Source organism: Rhinatrema bivittatum, chromosome 1, assembly GCF_901001135.1.
Source record: "Rhinatrema bivittatum chromosome 1, aRhiBiv1.1, whole genome shotgun sequence".
Lineage (NCBI taxonomy): Eukaryota > Metazoa > Chordata > Amphibia > Gymnophiona > Rhinatrematidae > Rhinatrema > Rhinatrema bivittatum.
Window position 1 is genome coordinate 490152246 of NC_042615.1, and position 22664 is coordinate 490174909.

At 41.7% G+C, this 22664-nt stretch overlaps 1 protein-coding gene across 8 annotated transcripts in view; it reads left to right on the top strand.

Moving 5' to 3' along the window:
* The window catches only part of CCDC171 (coiled-coil domain containing 171), a 982183-nt gene that overhangs the window by 588948 nt on the left and 370571 nt on the right, over nucleotides 1-22664 (top strand). For all 8 annotated transcript variants that reach the window (XR_003857717.1, XM_029608527.1, XM_029608555.1 and 5 more), the window contains 2 exons: nucleotides 4294-4439; nucleotides 12228-12282. Coding sequence is in view for 7 of the 8 variants with exons in the window: in XM_029608527.1 (XP_029464387.1) it covers nucleotides 4294-4439; nucleotides 12228-12282 (201 nt within the window). In the remaining variant the exon portion in view is untranslated. The remainder of the gene's footprint in view (nucleotides 1-4293; nucleotides 4440-12227; nucleotides 12283-22664) is intronic.

The window sequence follows — 22664 nt, forward strand, 5'->3', positions numbered from 1 at the left end:
CCCTAAGTTATTTTAATACTCTCAGATGTATCCTGTCTGGTTCCATTGCTTTATCTAATTTTAGTTTTACTTGTTTCTTGTGAATGCAGTCTTTTGAAAATGATTTGATGTCTACATCACTTCATTCCTATTTGTGTCAGTTTTCTATGGCCCTACTCCAAGCCCTTTCTTGGTGAATACTGAACAGAAATATTTGTTAAGCAGTTTTGCTTTTTGCTCATCAGCATCTACGTATTGAACTTCACAAGGAATGACGGTATGCAAAACATTTAAATTAATAAATAAATATTCACCTTCACAGAGACCGCACCTTGAATACTGTGTACAATTCTGGTCGCCACATCTCAAAAAAGATATAGTTGCATGGAGAAGGTACAGAGAAGGGCAACAAAAATGATAAAGGGGATGGAACAGCTCCCCTATGAGGAAAGGCTGAAGAGGTTAGGGCAGTTCAGCTTGGAGAAGAGACGACTGAGGGGGGGGGATATGATAGAGGTCTTTAAAATCATGAGAGGTCTTGAACGAGTAGATGTGAATCGGTTATTTACACTTTCGAATAATAGAAGGGCTAGGGGCATTTCATGAAGTTAGCAAGTAGCACATTTAAGACTAATCGGAGAAAATTCTTTTTCACTCAACGCACAATAAAGCTCTGGAATTTGTTGCCAGAGGATGTGGTTAGTGCAGTTAGTGTAACTGGGTTCAAAAAAGGTTTGGATAAGTTCTTGAGGAGAAGTCCATTAACTGCTATTAATCAAGTTTACTTAGGGAATAGCCACTGCTATTAATTGCATCAGTAGCATGGGATCTTCTTAGTGTTTGGGTAATTGCCAGGTTCCTGTGGCCTGGTTTGGCCTCTGTTGGAAACAGAATGCTGGACTTGATGGACTCTTAGTCTGACCCAGCATGGCAATTTCTTATGTTCTTATGTTGTTATCACTAATATATCTTTTAAAAAAAAAGTTGTCCTATTTTACTGTATTAACTATTTTTCTTCATTTGCATCTTCCATTTGCATTGCTTTTACAGCTTCTCTTAACTTTTCCAGATATTTTTATTTGATTTAAATTCTGCCTTCAAGACACACTTTCTAAGATCTCTGTAGGCCATAGAGGGACAAGCCATACAGGAGCGTAACAATTGTGTGGCCCCAGTCAGCTCAGGACTTTGTTTTGGTAGCTAGACCATGCCAATTTCACTTGAGGATTTTTATTTCTCAACATCAAATTATCCTGATAACAGATGTCTTAACCTTGAACTGGAGAGCTCAAATGTAAGGGCTTCACATTTAGGGCCTGATCTATTCAGGAAAAACAATAGTACATCAATTTCTTGGAACTTCAAGTGGCCCTGTATGTTCTAAGTGCTTTCAGAAATCAAGTGACCAACAAAATTGGTCTAGTCCCATCAGAGACAATCAGGTGGCTATGTTTTACATGAAATAAAGAAACTGGAGCATTCCTTTTTGTTGGAAAATTACCTTAATGTGGAACTGGGCCATGTCTCAGGGGATGACTGAAAGCCACATATTCGATGGAGAAAGACAATGTCATGAAGGACAAACTGAATTGGATTCTAGATCCCTCCGAGTGGTTTCTGGGTCAGACAAAAGGAGACTCATTTTTTCTTTAGTGGAGAACACCCAGGCTAGATCTATTTGCAGCCATTCTGGATGGTAAAGTCCACAACGTTTGCTCCAGGAGAGGATCAGAAGGCAAACTAGCTTCAGATGCCTTTTCCCTTTATTGGAGAAAAGGCCTACTGTACGTGTAGTCTCTGATACATCTCTTGCAAAACTGAGAAGAGATTTGCCACATTTATAATTGTATAATTGATTTTGATCAACCCTCGACAGGATGCTTTCTTTGATACAGAAATGGAATGATGACTTGCAGATTATGTTGGATAAAACAGATTGGGTTGATATCTGGCAGGAGCGCATTCTGTTTGTGTCTGTTCTAGCAGAATGGAACTTGTGGTCAAACTTTTACATTGTACATATAGGCATCCAACATTTTTTTTACTGCCTTTTTTAATTCATCCATTATGTTGGCGGCGGTGCAACCTTACGGACACCTATTTTCATGTGTGGTGGACCTACCCTCTAGTGATTTCTTTCTGGGGGGAATCGAAAAAGAGGTTAGATTGATTTATAAATGTAATTTTTTGGAAACACCTTGTCTGAGGTTGTTGGATCTTTGGAAGGATATAACAATCCTGATTTCTGCTGTGAATAAAATCCTTATTACATAATATCCGCATATGGCTAGGCTTACTGTTGCCTTAAATAGTAAATGTGCACCACGTATCTCTCAGTGGAAGAAACAATTGATTGATATTGTACTAAAGAGAAAAATACATATTCATTGCGAGAGAAGTTGGATAAATATGAAACTATTTGGAGGAAGTTGTGGGAATATTTGCATGGATCTGAGTGACCTCTCTTGTATTCTATTCTTGTCTCATTCTTGGCTATGTTCGCTAAGCCTTGCCTTCCACCTATATGTCTCCTACATAATCAAAATTAAGATATCCTTTTTATATAATATATTATGAAGTTTGTACTATTTTTTTGACCTGATGTGTGTGTCATCTGCTAAATAAGTTCTAACCGAAAAAAAGCAAACCTCAGAAGAGACCAAGGAACAATGATTCTCGAAGCTCTTCTTTGGCCACAACAGGTTTGGTTTCCCTCTCTATGAAAGTCTCCCTAGAATATATTTTTGTTGTCCCTTTAAAAAGTGCAACCTGGGCAAATTGGGGGGTTGGGGGAGGCAGAAAGGAGACATGACCTTTGCTCAAGAATGATGCTCTAGTGGCCAGATTCATGGCCCATTATTTCACTGTTTAAGAAAAAGTTGTGCTGCTTGGTCCACAGCTAAGGACTGTCATTGCAATGACCAAAATTGGTATGTTAAGAGGTTATACAATAAGGGAAAATTTCTCAGGTAGTTGCGAATGAAGGCCCATGGGGTCAGGATCCCAGCCCTTGCTCTAGATGAGCTGGAGGCTCAAAGGAGGAGGAAACTGCTGGATCAAAAAACAAAACAAAACAACTTGAACCACTGTATATTTTTGCTCTCACTAAAACAAAAAACAAAAACACAAGGCAGCAAATGCTAAAGTAGTGGTTCAAAGTCCATGGTTTTTAAGTATAGACTGCAAAAGCACTTAAAAATAGTTCCATTTAGTATATGTTGTTTTTAATTCAGCTGTACAAGACTTGAACTGATTGTACATGAAGCATTGGTTACTGAGCTTACTTGGGGAAATTTGTTAGGCAGTTTAATTTTCCTTTCTTTCCATCTGCACATGCCTGTTCAGTCTTTAGTAAGCTCTTCCCCATATGTGATATGTACTTCCCACCTACTGGGTTCTGGGGGTAGTAACACTATGGAGGGAGTTGTGTTGTAATGTTATAGCGCACATTTCTGAGAAGAGTTAGGAAAATTAGACCAATCTGGAGCAGCCACTTTCAGTATCAGGTCAGTAAATGACTGGGTACTGCTGACTCGATTGGCTGCAACTGTTTTAGTGTAGCGGAAGTTAGATCCTTGGGTTGGAAGCATGCATGCCGGCACTACTGTGATAAATTTCACCGTGGTGATGCTTTTGCGATTGGGGGAGTGGAGCCCAGAGCTTCTAACTAGATGATAGCATTTTCTTGTGTTCTGCTAACAGTTTTGTCTATAGCTCAGTAAATTCTCTTTACTTACTGGTCTGATGGCCAAGAAAAGCTTTAGGTGAAAGGTGATGCTTGATAATGCAGTGAAGAAGGGTGAAATGAATTAGTGGTTCCTTTTCGGCAGAGCTGGCTACAAGTAAAAGGCCTCAGGAGTAGCAAATTTCTATTGTTTGTATACCTCTTATAATGCACATATATTAGCCAGTCTGCCATTTAACAAAATAAATAAAAATATTAATTAGAATATAAAAATACAAAATGTGGATATTGCCAGTGCTTAGAATTTGTGCATATACATGCGTAATGCATTTTCCCTTTTCTTTTCAAAATGTCTGATTGTTTCTTCAGGTGTAGCTTTTATTTACAAGTTAATCATGAACCACATTTATTTACATGACTAATGTCCAGCCTGAAACAAAAAACTAATAACAATGTTATTTGACATGAATAATGAGAATTTTAGACAAAAATGTGTAAAATCTGGTTTTTGCAATTTCCAAAATCTATTTCACAGTCAGTCTGTATTCTTTGTTGTTTAATAGCCTATGGCATAAATTGAGGTTATATATCAAGATTGACAAGTAGCTCTGTTTTCTGTCTGCTTGCAGAGTCTCTCCGAGGCAAAAATGGAGCTGAGAAGAAAAGATCAATCTCTGCGTCAGCTCAATAGACATTTTACCCAGCTGGAGCAGGACAAGCGTCGACTGGAGGAGAGCATCCATGATGCAGAGTGTGCCCTCCGCATGGCAGCAAAGTAAGTACTGAGACCTTAGAGAGATCACACAAACAGACAAAAGATCAATTCTTACTTTCATGCACAGGGATTTAGCCCAGGATAATACAGTGTTTGAAAATAAAAGTACAGCTGTCTTTCTTTGAAATTCACTGATACAACCTCAAAAAGAAAACTCTGCTTAGCTCAATAAACTTAAGTGCATAGCATATTGTTGATAAACCATAAAGGCTCAAAAAGAGGCCTAAACCATGATGTCCTGTGAGCATTTTTGCTTGCATATAGTGGCATTGAAACAGTTATGTGACCTTTTCTTCTATGAATACAGTATGGGAAACCTGTGTTTGAGTATCAAATCTCGGATCATCCTTATTTTCCCTGATGCTCTTTTCTACACAAGTTGCCAAATTAAATTTTTATTAAATATGCTTTAATACCTGTACTTGTGCAGTAAGCTTTCAGAAACTAAAATGTCTTGTAGAGATGTATTTCTTTTGTAACTCTTGAATAGGTGTTTTACGTTTTGATGTTAGACTGATGCCATGTAGTAATCCTTGAACTTGTTGTCACATGATGGTGCTTAAGGATTAGTATTAACCGATTTGTTTTTAATAAAAAAAATAAATTCCAAAGAAGCAGAACTACAGTGGTTCTTTTCTTTAGACCTTGGTGGCTGAAGATACTGTTAGATGTATTCATGAGTTTGGGGGAAGCACTGGTTGTAGAACACAAGTCTTCTGCCAATTCATAATGTGTTAATTGGCTATGGAATGACAGTAAAGCATATAAAGGTTTATTGAAATTCACATCTTCTAAGGACAAGCAGGATATGCTGTCTTTACAGGTGGATGACATCATCTGATCCTAGGTAGATGCGATGATTGCATAGCTTTTAGAGCTTTCATCATGCTCTTCTGAGCATGTGTAGACCGTCCCATGGGTCCCTCCTTAGTTTCACATTTTCCACGGGCCCTAAAGGTTATAATTTTTGAAGTTGTTAATTTTTTGGTAAACTTGCCTCAACATCATCTTTTTCCTTATGGCTTTCCTCAATTTTTATACATGGCTGTGTATTGCAGCAACATTGGTGCATTGAGTGGTATGGGTCAAGTTCTTTTGTTAAAAATAATAATTTGATTTCACAGTGGCTATTTTTGTGAAATGTCCCTCAAGGAGAAGGTGGCTAGTGGCTACCTCTGGTGTGAACATGCTATATCTATCATGGATCCCCGTGACAGATGTGTGCTCTGCTGTAGATATACCACAATGTTGTGGAATGTTCCACATGTAGGGGATGAAGCCTCAGATGTTGTTGGGCCTAACTAGAGCTCATGAAAAAGCTCTTTTGGATAGGTAAGTCTGAGCCATCTGCTTCAAAAGCATTGACATTGAAGGGCCCAGCAGCTGCACCATATGCTGGCGGCACATTGAAGAAGCATCGCGCTTCATTAAAATTGAATGTCGATAGAGGCCATGGAGATAGGCCATTGTTAACTCCACCCATCTGACAGAAGTGAAGGATTCAGTTTCACTGACTTTGAGCAAAGGCATAGAGGCATCAACATCTGTCCTAGTTGGTGCACAATGTTGAAAGAAGGGATACACTGGCAACAGCCATACATCCTCCCAAGAATCCTTGCGAAGAGGGCTGCTAACCCTTAACAGAATCTGGGGGAATAAAACAGCATCCAAGGACTTGATAAACCAGGAAGATGTGACCTTACCTCCTGCTTCCTAGGTCATTATGACCCAGGAAGCAGTTTTGATCAGGTGCAGTCAGCAGATGTGGTTTATTTAGATTTCAGTAAGGCCTTTTGCACTGTGTATAGAAGAGGCTTTTAAATAAACTGAGCAGCCTATGGATGGGTGAAAAGATGGTAAAAACTAAGTTAGAAACTGGTTGAGTGATAGGCAACAGATGGCAGTGATAAATGGAGTTCACATCAAAGACTGGGGACGTCACCAATGGCAAACATATGCAAATATGCCACACACGAAAGTCGAAAGTCACAAGACTGTCTTAAACCAGCATGGAAGATCATTCCAAAGCTTTTTAGGAAAGTTTTATAGGCATATGTGGTGGTTTCCTGCATGCTGCTAGACATATAGCCCCTCTTTTCTTTTGCCTTAAGACTTTTATGGTCTCTGTTAACATTTTTTTTTCTTTTTTCTGTTAAGATGTATTTTTTCCCAGTGCACCCTGGTTTGGGTTTTGCTCTTTTCTTTAAAGATCATGGTCACTGAGCGGTAGCGATTCCTCCCCAGGATCTCTAACTCAGTGTTGGCAGCCCAGTCAGAAGATTTGTTTTTAATTTTCATGCTTCTGTCAGGACCAAGCAGGTTTTAAACCAGAAGAAATGGGGACAGCATGCTGGGGCTCTACCAGGTAGAGCCTTACTACCTGTGAAGATTTGGGAGAGCAGTAGTATTCCTACCTTTCAGATTTTAAGGGCTTGGACACTCCCAGTGAAGCCCTTATTGGTATAAAGGGAGACCCACTCCTAATAGCTGTTTAATCCTGAGCTAGCAGAGAATCTCTGCTGGCACAATGAACCCATGAATCTCTGGGCTGCCTCTGTAAGTGGTGTTTTGAATGTTATTGAGATGTTGTGGATCTAAAATCTTGTTTGCATAATAAGGAAGTGCTCCTGTATACTTTTTCTCTGAGGATAACAGAATGTTAGTCCTCACACATGGAAGACATCATCAAATGAAGCCTGGCACGGAAAACTTCTGTCAGTTTCCAGAACTTTGACTTGGCATACTGAGCATGCCTTATACTATGGGTCCCTCTTTAGTCTGTTTTTTTTATTTTGCGGAGCTATTGCATTGCAGTTTGAGTGAGCTCTTGGCTTTTTTCTCTAAAATGTTTTTTTCCCCCGATTTTTTTCCTTCGAGGTTTCATGTTCCATTGATGCCAGGTCCCTCTCGGTCCCTCTCCAAGCCTCCTCAGCTGGGTTTCTTGGCGTTTCTGGTTTTATTTCATATCGATCTCCCCTGTTGTGGCGATGCCTCAGTGCCTGCTAGTCATTGCAGCCCGCCACCATCGTTGTTGTTTTTGTGTTCCTCTTTTTTCATTTCTGTCATGGCCACAACCAATTTTTGTCAATGCTCCCTATGCCCAAGGGCTATGTCTATCATGGACCCCCATGTTATATGTGTCCTCTGCCTGGGGGCATCGCATGACTTCCGAGGTTGCCGCAAATGCGCCCAAATGACCCCGAAGGAATGTCGCACTCAACTCGACAAGAAAGAGAAACTCGTCGGGTTGGGGTCTGCTGATGACTTCAGCATCAGCGGACCTTGGAGCTGCAGCGATGGACACCATGCCAACAACATCGGCAGGACCTTCGGTTACATCAATGCCTCCGGAGACCAGCATTGCTTGGTCTCCTCTAAGTTGAGGAGGTCAGGTTCTTCGTCTTCACCCTCTGCACTGAAGAAATACTGGGCTGAGCACTGAGGGAAACCAAAGAAGCATCAGCAATGGTCACCTTCGATGCATGGTGCCAGTCATGGGGATGCGCCAATTCTTGCCTGTTCTCCATCAATGCTGAGGATCCATAAATGTCTCCACCGGTTCTGTTGCCAGTCACTGATCCACCTTGGGGATCCAAGGAAGATCTGGCCACCCCCTTCCTCCCATTCAATATTGGCTTCGGCAACTTCCAAGGAGGAACTAGAGAGGCATGTCCAGCTGGCTATGCACCCTTGATCTAAAGGACGCATACACCCATGTTAAGATCTTCCCAAGTCACAGGAAGTATATCCAATTTGTGGTGGGAAAGCAGCACTTCCAGTACAGAGTGTTGCCTTTTGGGCTAGCGTCAACCCCACACAAAATGCTTGGCCATGGTGCGGGCACACCTCTGCAGGCTGGGAGTGCATGTTTTTCCTTATATGGATGATTGACTGGTCAGGAGCACATTTCAGGCTGTGGCCATTCGGTCCATGAGCTTGACCATTCGGTCCATGAGCTTGACCATTCGGGTGTTGGATTCACTAGGGTTCATCATGAACTACCCAAAGTCCCATCTCAGTCTGTCACCTCAGTTGGACTTCATAGGAGCCCTGCTAGACATGACTCAGGCAAAAGCCTTCCTGCTTCATTCACAGGTCGCCACTCTGGCGTCCATAGCGGCAGAGATCCAGGGGAGCCAGCAGGTATTAGTGCAGCACATGTTGAGGTTGTTGGTCCACATGGCCGCAACCATCCATGTCACTCCCTTGGCACGTTTACGCAGATCCCAGTGAATGCTGAGGTCATAGTGGTACCAGGCCATGCAGAGCCTCTAGGCTTGCATCCGAATCACCCCATTTCTCCGGGACTCTTTGTCCTGGTAGCGGGTACTCTCCAATCTGGAACAGGGGATCTCTTTCCAGAGTCCTCCTACATAAATTGCCCTAACCATGGATGCATCCAACCTGGGCTGGGAAGCTCATGTAGAGGGGCTTTGCACCCAGGGCCTCTGATCCGCTCAGAAAAGCTGATGCCAGATCAATTCCTAGAGCTGCGGGCAATCAGGTACGTGCTATGGGCTTTCAGAGATCGGCTATCCAGCGTTCATTGGGCTCTACGCATGTGTAAACGTGCCAAGGTAGTGACATGGATGGTTGCGGCCATGTGGACCAACAACCTCAACATGTGCTGGGTAATTGCCTGTTTTGGCCTCTGTTGGAAACAGGATGCTGGACTTGATGGACCCTTGGTCTGACCCAGCATGGCAATTTCTAAAGTTGTCCTGATCCAAACAGACACCCAGGTAGCGATGTGGTATGTCAACAAGCAGGGAAGTACGGGATCATACCTCCTGTGTCAGGAAGCAGTCCAGGTTTGGTGATGGGCCCTGTCTATTGGGATGGTTGTTAGTGCAGTTAGTGTAGCTGGGTATAAAAAAAAGGCTTGGATAAGTTCTTGGAGGAGAAGTCCATTACCTGCTATTAATTAAGTTGACTTAGAAAATAGCCACTGTTATTATTAGCATCAGTAGCAAGGGATAGACTTAGTTTTTGGGTACTTGCCAGGTTCTTGTGGCCTGGATTAGCCACTGTTAGGAACAGGATGCTGGGCTTGATGAACCCTTGGTCTGACCCAGTATGACATGTTGCTCTGAGCACCATAAGAACATATGTGGCAGGTACGGAGAACATTGTGGCAGACAGACTGAGTCGTGCCTTCAGACCCCACAAGTGGTCTGTGATCTAGGAGGTAGTGAATTGAATCTTCTGTCTCTGGGGAGCCCAGACATAGATCTGTTCGTGTCCCTCTGGAACAGGAAGGTATCTCGGTTCTGATCCCTGTACAGGACAGACAGCAAATCAGCTTCAGATGCCCTTGCCCATCATTGAGGCAAGGGTTTTCTGTACATGTATCCTCTGATTCCCTCACTGGTGAATATTCTCTTGAAGCTTCGCGAGGATAGAAGGGCTATGATCCTCATAGCCCCTTATTGGCTGAGACAGGTCTGGTTTCCACTCCTACAGAAGTTGTCCATCCAGAAAACGATCAGTCTGGGGACTTCCCCAAATCTCATCACACAGGATCAAGAGAGGTTGCGGCATCCAAACCTCCAGGCCTTGTTGCTCACAGCCTGGATGTTGAGAGGTTAATTCTGCAACAATTCGATCTCTCAGAGGATGTGTCTTGGGTCCTGCTGGCTTCTAGAAAGCCTTTCACGAGGAAGTCCTATGGACTGAAGTGGAGGAGGTTTTCCGTGTGGTGTTAGCAGAAGGCCCTAGATCTGTTCTTCTGTCCCCCCCCCCCCCCCCACAAAAAGCTGCTTGATTACCTTCTACACCTCTCAGAAGCTGGCTTAAAGAACAACTCCATTAGGGTTCACCAGGGTGTGGAAGGTACGCCCATCTCTATACAGCCTATAGTTGTCTGCTTCATGCAGGGCTTGCTTCAGTTGAAGCCTCCTCTAAGGCCTCCCGCTGTGTCTTGGGACCTAAACGTGGTACTAGCTCAGCTGATGAAAGTTCTTTTTGAGCTACTGTGCACCTGTGACCTGAAGTATCTGACCTGGAAGATCATATTTTTGGTGGTGGTCACTTCAGCACGCAGGGTCAGAGAGCTCCAGGCTTTAGTGACTTATCCACCATGTACAAACTTTTTTCATGACAGGGTGGTCTTGCACGTGAACCCTAAGTTCCTGCCTAAGGTGGTGTCGAGCTTCCATCTTAACCAGTCTATCTTCTTGCAAACTTTCTTTCCCAGGCCCCATTTGCTCAAAGGTGAACACACACTGCACAGTTTGGGCTGCAAGCGAGCCTTAGCCTTCTAACTGGAGCGGACAGAAGCCCACAGACAGTCCACTCAATTTTTTATTTCTTTTGATAGGAATAGATTGGGAGTTGCCATTGCCAAACAGGCACTATCCAATTGGCTAGTAGATTGCATCTTCTTCTGTTGTGCCCAGGTGGGACTGCATCTTGGGGGTCAGGTCAAAGCTCATTCTGTCAGTGCCATGGCAGCGTCGGTGGCCCACTTGCGAGCAGTTCCTGAGGAGGAGCTCTGCAGGGCTGCGATGAGGAGTTCTCTCCATACATTCATATCTCATTATTGTCTGGATAGGGATGGCCAACGTAACAGTTTTTCTCTGAATGCTTGTTTCTAATTTATGGTCTTTTATTCTGTATAAGATAAGAGTCAGTCTGCATTCTGCATGTTTGACAGAGGTGAGGGAATCTGCTAACTAGGATGTAGATTCTGTGTAGGAATCCAGAGCAGTCTGGCTTTCTTTGTTTTTTCAAAAGTAAGTGTACCCTGTTCTATATTTGCGGTCTTGTTTTTTCATAGGTAAGGTTGTTACTGTTCAAGTCCTGGGTATTAGTGCTCTCATGGTATGGCTGGTATCTATATAATTTCTAAATGTCTTTTTAGCAGGTTTTCATGTTATTTCACAAAGTGGCTGGCAGGGAAGGGATTTTGAAATACTATTACTGAGATGATACCATAATTTGAATATAATTTTTGTATGGTGAGTTGAAAGGGGAAATTTCCTAACTCTGCTCTGTATAAACTCCAGAAGAAGTCAGAACTTTTCTGAGGTTGGCAGTGAAATTCATGAGAGTTTCTCTTTATTGAAAAACTGTGTACTGCATTTGCATATCAGTCCCAGATTTCTCACTGATGCAGTAAGCAAAGATTAAACTTTTTGTGAAAAAAAATTAATAATATTTGATAAGCAGTTATTGAAATTAAAGAATGTTATCTTTCTCCTGCATCATTTTCAACAATAAAATATCTAGGATTTTCTTTTTATTATAGCTGTTAAATGTATTGTGCAATGTGTCACGCACGTGAGCATCATCTGTCAGGTGTGTCATGATGGAAAAAGGTTGAGAACCACTGCTCTACTGCTCTAGAGGAGTAACTGTGTGTTCTTTAGAGGAGAGAGAGAGAGGGGGATATGATGGTGACTTTCAAATATGTTAAAGGTTAAATAATGCACAAGAAGCAAGCTTTCAATGAAAAGAAAGATCCTGATATATAAGGCAGATAGACTCAGGAATAACATAAGTAAATGTTTTATTACAATATAGTGGGGCTTAAGCTCCACTATATTGTAATAAAACAATATAGTGGAGCTATAATTTAAGAAAGCATATGTAAAGCACAAAGGATCCTTAGTTGTAAAGAGGGAAAGTAAAGCCAGAGATCAAACAAGAGGCTATGTTATTGCAACAGGAAAGTTGATGGGCAGTCTAGAAAGGCATATGATAGTATTTATATGTTGTCCTGGTAAATGATTCCTTGTTTTAATTCATGTAATTAATGCAATACATTTTGGTTTCATCCTTTTCCAGAGACAAGGAATTGATTACCAGTCATATGAAATGTGTGGAAACCATGTTTCATAAGGTACATTAACTTTCTTTTGTCAATTTTTTTTAAAGTTATAATTCACCTAAAATTAAGTATACATTTTCTAAACACCTTTATAAAATGTTTTTCAGTTTTATGTATGTATTAGCTATGTATGTCAAGACTAGCAATCTCATAATTAGGCCATTTGACTGAGTCAGGAGAAATCCTGTGACACAAGTTGAAGACTCCTTTCCGCTGCTAATTCTTTGTGAGCTTAAGCCAGGGCTGGCACTACCTATTAGGCAGCAAAGGTAGCTTCATAGGGCAAAAAAGCCCCCTTGAGCCATTTTCATTGCTGCCATTCTCCTAAGAGCACAACATATGTTTAATGCTATAAAAAAAAAAAACAAACAAACCCATGATCATTGTAAAGTCCTTGTGTGTAAAACTTACAGTCTGTCTAAACACAGATTAAATGGCTTGCTCAACATAATGCCATGAGTGGTGCAGTTAAAATTCACATTTGAGTCGTTGGGTTTCACAGCTCTGGGTTCTAACCACTACATCATAGTCCAGTTTGGGAAATTGCAGGAAATCACACATTCATTTAACACCTCATTTTCCCCATCCATCTACAATTGTAGAAGCATCAAGAAAAGATTCTTAAAGGAAAGCTGTATCTGTTGTGAATTGTGCACGATTAAAAATAAACTTAAGTAGTAGTTATTGTTTGCCATCAGTTACAGAGGGTATAGTTAAATGATTTGTTTGTAAAGTTCTGAGCTACTGTTCAGCAAATTCCTCTGAATCCTTGGAAAGTTGGGAACGGCCATGTATGGTACAGGATCTGATCAATTAATACAGTATGTTATGTACTATATGATGGTATAGCCAAAGTGAATAAGAACATAAGAAATTGCCATACTAGGTCAGACCAAGGATCCATCAAGCCCAGCATCCTGTTTCCAACAGTGGCCAATCCAGGCCTTAAGAGCCTGGCAAGTACCCAAAAGTTCTAGCAATCGCAAAGTAATTTGAGGTGTGCTGAGAACCACAGCAGATTCTGCCTGCCAGCCTGCCTGTCTTTGGGGCTTGGGTTAGACTCTCCTCTTCCTCTGCGACTCCCAGGAGGACAGCGTGAAGTAGCAACAAGTGAGCACAGCTGAGGGAGAGGCAGAGGAGGAGGAGAGTCAAACGAGCCCTGAAAACAGGCCGGTGACTGGAGTGCTGCCAGGCTACCACTACTGATTGACCTCTGGCCTTGCCTGATCGAGTTTTACAGTGTCCGGTTTACCTGTACAACTGGCTGCAAAATCAGTATGTCCAGTCGAAAACTGGGCAGTTGGTCACCCTACATGCGTTGCAGCAGAAAAGTTTTTTTGTTTTTGTTTTTTTAATTTTCCACTGATATATATAAACTTTGTGACCCAAAATTCATATCATGTCCACCCGTATTTAAACTCCAAAACAAAAGAGAGTTTATCTTGGGTTGACTGAAAATCATGGTATGTACAATGAATGCTCCCAATCCTCTTCCACTTCAGACACAGCTATGTTGTTTCATCCTGAATGACACCTGCTTCCAGGATTTTCAATACTTGCCTGATTTACTTACAAGCCCCAAATAATTGAAACTTTTGTATGATGTGAAGACATATGTTTTAATATTTGTGTATGTTACCCTGTATGCCGCCACAATCAGTGGCATCAGCGGCATAGAAATATTTTTAAATAAATTCACAACTAAAAGTTTAAAAAAAAAAATCATCTCTGGCTATAATTATATGAATGGCAGTTAGAAAGGAAAGGGATAATTATATTTGTAAGATATTTGACTGAACATATGAATGCCCATGAAGGAATCAAAATCAAAAGTAAATAAAAGCATTTGTGTAAAACATTTTTTAAGGAGAGGTGCCACTCTGCACACATTTTTCTATTGATCCACGGTATTTTTTTGTATTTGCATTGGTTTATTAAGGTGGGCGATATCAGGTTCTCTCTTTTTTTTGAGTTGGATCAAATGAATATTCAGCATTGAATCTAACTACATTTGTCATTACCTGGCTTAGTTCCGGTCAATCATGACCACCCTGTTATAACTTAATGCCTCCGATGTGTTTAGTACTTGAACCTTAATTCTGTCTGCTCATAGAACATATTACTTATTCTGGGCTCTAGGCTGGGAATCCATTTTTCAGTTTCTTTCATAGTACTATGTTAGGTATTCTATGGCTATTTACACTAAATAACAAAAAGCTGACTAATAACAGTATATGCAACCATTTTCTCCAACATCATATTTCATGATATTCAATATCCTTAATTTAATCCTTCCTTTAACCACTTGCCTTAATTCCTCTTAGTCATGGCCTTTCTGATTTAGCTAAAAGGCTGTTATTTGTTTTTGTTGTAGGATAGGATTGCATTGTTTGTGATTTGATCTGTAGGAATATAAATAGCTGGGTGGCCGGTAGGCATGAGAATTGCTTGGTAACATGCTTGTCTGGTGCAAACGTAGCAGACCTTGTGCATCGCCTAGATATCTGATTTTAGAAAGTGTTGGGGAGGAGTCAACTGGCATGGTCCATGTGGATACTAATGGTGTAGGAAGGTGCAGTAGGGAGTTTCTGAAGGCTACATTTAGTCTTCTAGGTCATTGCTTCTCAACCTGTGGGCCTTGGAAAAGTTCTTCCTGTGCCGCTGTGCTGGCAGCCTCAGCATGATCTTTCTCCCTGGGCTCATGCTGGATTCTGTTGGACAGTGCCCCACATCTCTTGCTTGCTGCTTAGCCCCACTAAATATAGATCCTCACCAAATGAGCATAATCAAGACCACACACTAAAATTCACCCGGTGTATAATTTTTTCAAAATGTTTTTTGCATATAGGTGACCCTCTATATACCACCTTGGCACTGTTAATAATGACAATTCTGTATAACAAACAATTTTTTCTTTCTAAAAAAATTTTTTAGAGAGCAGGAGATGGTTTCATATATTTTATAACACCATCCAGGCGTCAATGTTTTTTCCTTTAATCATTAACACACCTTCCGCCTCCAGTTATTTATTTTAAATTTTTATATTAAATGCCAAGCTGGGTTACAGAGCGTAAACCCTTTATTTTTAATCACTGTTTCTTTTCCATTGTTAAAAGACTTTTTACTGTGTCTAGCACTTTTTTTATTTTTTATAAGCCGTCCCGGGACCAACTGCAAATTACTTAGCTTTTTAGCGAATGTCTTTTTTACTCCCGACTTGTGCAAGTTTCGACATTTGCAAGTTGCTGTCTTCCTCAGGGTATGTTCGTTCCTTTATAAGTAATTTTCTTTGTAGAACTGATGTTCAATTTCTCCGGTGCTCAGTCGAGCCTCCGTTTCTCTCTACCATTCCCGGCGGCGTCTGGGAATGGTAGAGAGAAACGGAGGCTCGACTGAGCACCGGAGAAATTGAACATCAGTTCTACAAAGAAAATTACTTATAAAGGAACGAACATACCCTGAGGAAGACAGCAACTTGCAAATGTCGAAACTTGCGCGAGTCGGGAGTAAAAAAGACATTCGCTAAAAAGCTAAGTAATTTGCAGTTGGTCCCGGGACGGCTTATAAAAAATAAAAAAAGTGCTAGACACAGTAAAAAGTCTTTTAACAATGGAAAAGAAACAGTGATTAAAAATAAAGGGTTTACGCTCTGTAACCCAGCTTGGCATTTAATATAAAAATTTAAAATAAATAATTGGAGGCGGAAGGTGTGTTAATGATTAAAGGAAAAAACATTGACGCCTGGATGGTGTTATAAAATATATGAAACCATCTCCTGCTCTCTAAAAAATTTTTTAGAAAGAAAACATTTTTTTAGAAAGAAAAAATTGTTTGTTATACAGAATTGTCATTATTAACAGTGCCAAGGTGGTATATAGAGGGTCACCTATATGCAAAAAACATTTTGTAAAAATTATACACCGGGTGAATTTTAGGGGGTGCTGCTTAGCCCCAGCAATGAGGAAAACCAGAGGGGAGGGGCAAGAGCAAGGAGCCCACACAGCTTTTCCAAGGCACACCACTGTGCCCCAGCACAGTGGTTGAGAAACACTGACCTAGAAGACTAAATGTAACCTTCAGAAATTCCCTACTGCACCTTCCTACACCATTAGTATCCACATGGACCATGCCAGGTGACTCCTCCCCAACACTTTCTAAAATCAGATATCTAGGCGATGCACAAGGTCTGCTACTTTTGCACCAGACAAGCATGTTACCAAGCAGCCTCTGCCCCTCCCCTCCCCTCCCATTGACTCCTCATTCCCCCTCCCCCCTGCTTGCTGCCTGGAGTACAGGGCTCTTCTCTGATGTTCTTGGTTTACTTGGAGATTCACTGCCATAGGCCTTAGAAGTCTGTGCTGCAGGGTCTTGGGACTCCGATGCCAGCAGAATAAGGAGTCAGGCAGAGGTGCAGCCAGGTGAGAATGATTTGTGAGAAAGGAGGGGGGAAGTGAATGCTGATAGTGAGGAGAGAAGGGGATGCATGCTTGGGGGGGAGTGGGCAGTACAAAAGATGGTAAATGTTAAGGGAGGTTAGGATTGTGTGAATGCTTGGGGGGAGGCACAGAATGCTGATACAGTATTATGCACTGCTGCTGTTGGTGGGGGAGGGAGGGCAGAGAGAGGTTTGGCAGGACAAGCTGGGCCATATTAGGGGAGTGGGAAGGGAAGGAGAGAGAGAGTATCAGGTATGAATGGGGGGGGGGGGGGAAGAATCAAGAGGGGGCAGCAGAAAGACCAGGGATTGAGGGAGAGGAAGAAAGGAGAAAGGACCTGGATCAGAGCCAGGGTGATGGAGAAGGAAAGAGGAACCAGGATATATATATGTATAGAGGACAGGTATTGGGAAGATAGAGATGGAGAAATGACTCGGGGATCAGAAAGAGAGAGTGAGAGAGGACCCTATGTTTGAGGGTAGAGGAATTTTGGGAGGTAATGGAAGAGGAAAAAGAATGATGAATGGAGGAAAGAGTAGAAGAAAAAAGCGCATCAAGGGAAGAGAAAGTATTAAAATATGCACTCGAGGAAAGAGACAGAAGGAAAAGGCAACAGAGAGAGGGGAAAACAAACAAAACAAACAAAAAAACAACAGAGAGAAGTCCTGAAAATGAGAAGGAAAAAAAGAGAAAATCAGCCAGAAAAGCAAGCCAGAGACATCAAAAGTATGAGACTTTTATTGCCTAATAGACAGTATTAATAACTCACCAGTATAAAATATACTGGGACAGAAATCAAAGCTTCTCATCTGGATGTGTCTCTTATATAAGAATTTACATGTTGGGAAGAACTGAATGTTGTTGGCTAATTTTGACTTTGTGGCATGTAATTCATTCTCTTGTATGCAGGACATACCCAACAGAATGGAGGCTTTTGTATTAGGCCCAAAAATATTTTGTGATAACAAAACTTTAAAGCTTGTGCTTTTAGAGGTATTTTGAGAGCAAATGACTACAGTTTTCCATGGGACAGTCCACCAGACTTCCTCCCTCCCATCAAAATGAACTTCTCCCTCACTACTTGCACTACAAGGAACAAGTGTCCCAGATTCATCCACCAAAATGCTGGTAATCTTCCCCTATCTCCCTCCTTCCCACTGGAAGGAGAAGAGCAGTACTTCTTACCTGTGTGCACCTCCTTTGCCAGCTTCAATCTGACGTCTGAATGTGTGATGCTCTGTAATCTCACAGGATTGGTCGATTCTGTATGTTCAGATGTCAAATTGAAGCTGGCAGAATGAGGCATACAGGGTAAAAAGTGCTACTCTCTTCCTGTCAGTGAGGAGGATGAGAGGGAGCAAGAATTTGGTTTGCTGTGCCACAAAAATTTAGCAAACTTGAAAGTGTACCATAAAATAAAAAAGGTTGAGAGCCCTATTCTAGGTAGTAAACTAAAATCCAGAACCTCTTGGGTAGCATTCTTGGAAATGCTTCCAGTTCCACACACAAGAGACAGACTGAGCTCTGGGATTTCAATACATGGATGAGAGGATGGTGCAGGAAGGAAGGCTTTATATTCATAGGGAACTTTTTGGGATAAGGGAACCTATTTTTGTGGAATGTGTTCCATGTAAACCAAAATAGAACCCAGCTGCTGGTGCTAATAATTTAAAATGGAGATATCAACTTTTAAACTAATCATGAGGAAAGCCGGCAGACAGTTGTGCATGGTTTGGAGCAGGATATCCACAAATGGTGCCATTAAAAAAGGAAAATTAGGTTGTCCTGACAGGATATTTATAATTAAAAAAAAAAAGTCCAAAAGTCTAAAAAATAAGATGAGAGAGTTATGTATGGTAGTGGATGAAGATATTAACATTATAGACATCTTAGAAACCAAGTGGAAAAAGGACAGCCAATGGGACACGGTGATACCAGGGTACAAAACATGTCTAAATGATGGAGCAGATAAAAGTAGTAGTAGCATGGCACTATATATTAAGGATTCCATAGTGTCAAGTGGGATACAGATTCTACAGGAAACTAATTGCACTCTGGAATCTCTAGAGATAGAAATTATATACCTAATGGGGAGGAATATAACAGGTGGGGCTTATTACAGTCTGCCCCACCAGGTTGGCAAAACAGATTGTGGAATGCTAGTAGACTAGACAACCTACTAAGTGTGGAAATAATAATAATAATAATAATCAGAGATTTCAGTTACGCCAGTATTGATTGGGTGAATGTCTCATCAGGAGTGGAGTAGTGGGCTGCTAGGAGGGAAACCAGAATTCAAGTCCTGCTGCTGCTTCTTGTGACCTTGGGCAAGTCACGTCACCATCCATTGCCTCAGGAAAAATAGAGTGTGAGCCCTCTAGGGACAGGGAAATACCTAAAGTACCTGAATATAATCAAATCAGGGCATGTCATGGAGGATGTTTCTAGATGTCATAAATAATTAATAATGGAGCAACTAGCTCTAGAACAAACAGAGAAGGTGCTCCTTTTGATCTGGTTCTCACTGGAATGTAGGATCTGTTGGAAGGGATATTGGTGGAAGAGCCCTTTGGCAATAGTGATCCACAGTGCAATCAAATTTAATGTAATCACCGGAGAGAAAATAAAATTACTGTAATAACCTATAACTTTAAAAGGGGAAACTGTGACAAGATGAGGAAATGAGTTAGAAGAAAACTAAGAGGAGCAGTTACTAAGTTAAGTCTGCATGAGACATGGAGACTCTAAAAACACAATCTTGGAAACCCACATCAAATGTGTTCCACAAATTAGAAAAGATGAAAAGAACAAACATGACCTCAATCCATCCTTGTCTGCACCAGGTTCTTCCATCTCTGCTTAATGATGCCACTTTCCCACCAACCAGCACTTTAAAAGGCAGGACCAGAGGTGGGCCTTTGCCAAAGGGCCTGCCCCTTGAGCAACCTTTAGAACATTCTAGAAAGAGTAGGTATTTTATTTTTGTTGTAGTTTGTTGTTTTATTTTTGCACTTTGCTGCTGATTTGTTAAATTTTAGGCTGTAATTTCCTGTTTTGGGTCTGGAACAACTTTGTTTTTTTTTTCCTCACCTCAAACTTTGTACTTGTTGCAAAAAGAAGGAATCAAGACAGAGCTATCAGGATTTGGGCATTTGTCTTTTTTACATTATTGTATTGCTGTATTTTACTATTTACATTATCTTGGAGTGTATCGCTGCTGAAAGTAAACGAGATGGCTGACGCTTTTGCCTCCTTTGCTATACCCACTATTCTAGGCATAGGAAGGTTTTCTGTCTCCAAGTTTGGGCTCTGCTTGCTTTTAACAGGTGTTTCTTAACATTGTTAACCTAGATCTTATTAAATCTTTTCAATCCAATGAGCAGATCTCCCAGTCTAATCTTAGAATTGCCTATATTGATGATTGTTAAATAAAAAGTAAGGGGATAATATTCAGTCACTGGCCGGATTGAAAAGTTAGCTGGATAAACTTATCTGGCTATTGTTGTGTCATGAAAGTGTGAGTCCTTGGGCTGCAGTGGTGTTGATACTACTCAGCTCATGAGGCATGGACTGAGTCCATGCCGGCAGCAGGCAGACCCACTATGGCTGGACCAAGAAGAGGCTTCACCTGTACCAGCTTCTTCCCCATGGGTTGAGCCTTTGGGTTCTGAGGCTGTCAGGGCTCAGGAGAAGGTCCACAGCTAAAGGAGCAGTATGAGGGTCAGGACAGGCTATGGTCGAGCAGTGTCTGTATCCATGCAGAGGGTCAAGGCAGGCGGCAATCAAGCAGTGCAATATCCAGGTAGAGAGTTAAGGCAACGAAAGAACAGTCCGAAGAGAGCAAGGAATTTGGGAGAACAGAGCCAGGAAGGAAAGGCAAGACAAGGGTTGCACGGTAGGAGCTGAAAGGAAACAAGGAGCAAGGCAGGAGCTGGAACAGGCAAAGAGCAAGCAATGAACACAGGCAGGAAGCTGGAGGACCTGTTGCTAAGGTGTCTGCAGGCTGCAGGAGGGAGGCTCAAATACCCGGGTTACAGTGACATCATCCAATGGCACTGTGGACCCTTTCCTGCTATGGGGCCTTTAAGAACCAGTAGGTTGAGTACACACGAGCCTAAGGGAGGCCAGGTCAGCAGCAAGATAGTAGCGTCCTGCAACAGAGTGTTGGTGGTGTCTTGGGATTGGGCTTGGCTAAAGGTGAGGTGCACCATCTGCGGGATGAGCACTACAGGATTACCACAGCACTATTTTCCTTTCATAATCTTCCCTCTCACCCTTACTCCCCGCCGGCCCATTATTTCCTACTACCCTTTTATATTATTTAAACCTTAAATTTATCTGTTAACATTTTTTCCTCCTACACAATTATTTTAATTATGCCTTAATCTTGTCTGTTACCTCTCAGCTACTGTCCTCTCAATTTTGCTTTCTGACTCTTCCTATAACCAAGTTCCTTAACTCCCTGTTCCATGTAACTTCTCTTTCCTTTTCCAAAGTTATTTTATTCCAGTTCCATGTATAACGATGTGATATGCTATTTATTTATTTATTTATTTATTTTATATACCGACCTTCATGACAGGTGTCATATCAAATCGGTTTACATGTAACAAGGGGGTAAACATTCTTATCAACCATTTAACAGTAAAATAATCAGAGGAGGTAATAAAGTTACATATAACAAGGAGATCGAACTTGGGAGAAGAAGAAAGAGAAGGACAGAGGAATAACCATTGTGATAAAAGGTATCACTAAGTAAGTTGTCCAGTAGGCTTGAGATGTGGAGTTCTGAAATTGAATAGATTAAGGGAAAGCTTGGCTAAATAGCCAGGTTTTAAGTCTTTTTCGAAATGTTTGTAGGCAGGGTTCCTGTCTGAGGTCTGGCGGTAAATTGTTCCAAATAGTGGGTCCCGCTATAGAGAATGCTCTTTCTTTGGTTGTGGTGTGGCGTGAAGTTTTGTTAGGAGGTACATGGAGAGATCCTTTATATGATTCTCTGATGGGCCTGGATGAGGAATGAAGTTTGAGGGGGAATTGGAGGTCCAACGTTGAATGTTGAGCTAGAAAAGTTTTAAATAAATAAATAAATAAATAAACACAGTCAGCACATCGTTAGACTTTGGAGGGATATTCAGTGGTGCAGTTGTACTTGATATAGCCAGCTATCTTAAAGATACCTGGATAACTTTATCCAGCTAACTTCAGGTCTACTCTTTGGCACATCTAAAGTTAGCTGGATAAGTTATGGATTTGCATACAATGGAGGTAGTACATGTGTTTAAGGAAGGATGTGAACCCCTGGGCTGAGATGAGCGATGTCTCTGCCCCCAGGGAAGGAGCCCTGTGAGCCTCACCGTCAGCAGGCACAGTCTCAGAGACGTGGGACACAGCTATGAATGAAGACTTTATTAAATAGGAAGGAAGAATTAGTCTCCACAGAAATGGAAATGTTCATAGAGTCCTGGGCAATGGGAATTACCCAGAGTGAAACACAGCTGAGAAGATCCGGTAGTGGCCCGCGGAGCGGGGTATGCCGAGGATGTCTGTACAGTTGGATGTTATAGAACTGGAAGTGATGCCGGAACCCGGAAGTGGCTCCTGTAGATGGTATGTAGGTATTCTGTAGAGCAGGAAGGGGAATGACTCCCACAGAAGGAAGGCGGTAGTGGCCCGAGGATCGGGATATGCCGCTTGGAATCTTCAATGCAGTCTGTATAGTAGAAGTCAGTAGAGGTACTCACAGAAGTTCCTGGAGTGAGATAGAGATCAGAGAAGCAGGTTCAGTAGCAGTCATGCAGGAAGGCCCTCCGAGGAGCGGATAGCCGGGAATGCAGGGGAGCCCCCGAGGAGCAGGTACTCAGAGCATCCGTATGCCAAGACTGAGTCAGGAACAGGAAGTCCTTGAAGTGCAGAATTCAGCAAGATGAAACTCCTTGCTAACTCGAGGAAGGCAAGGGC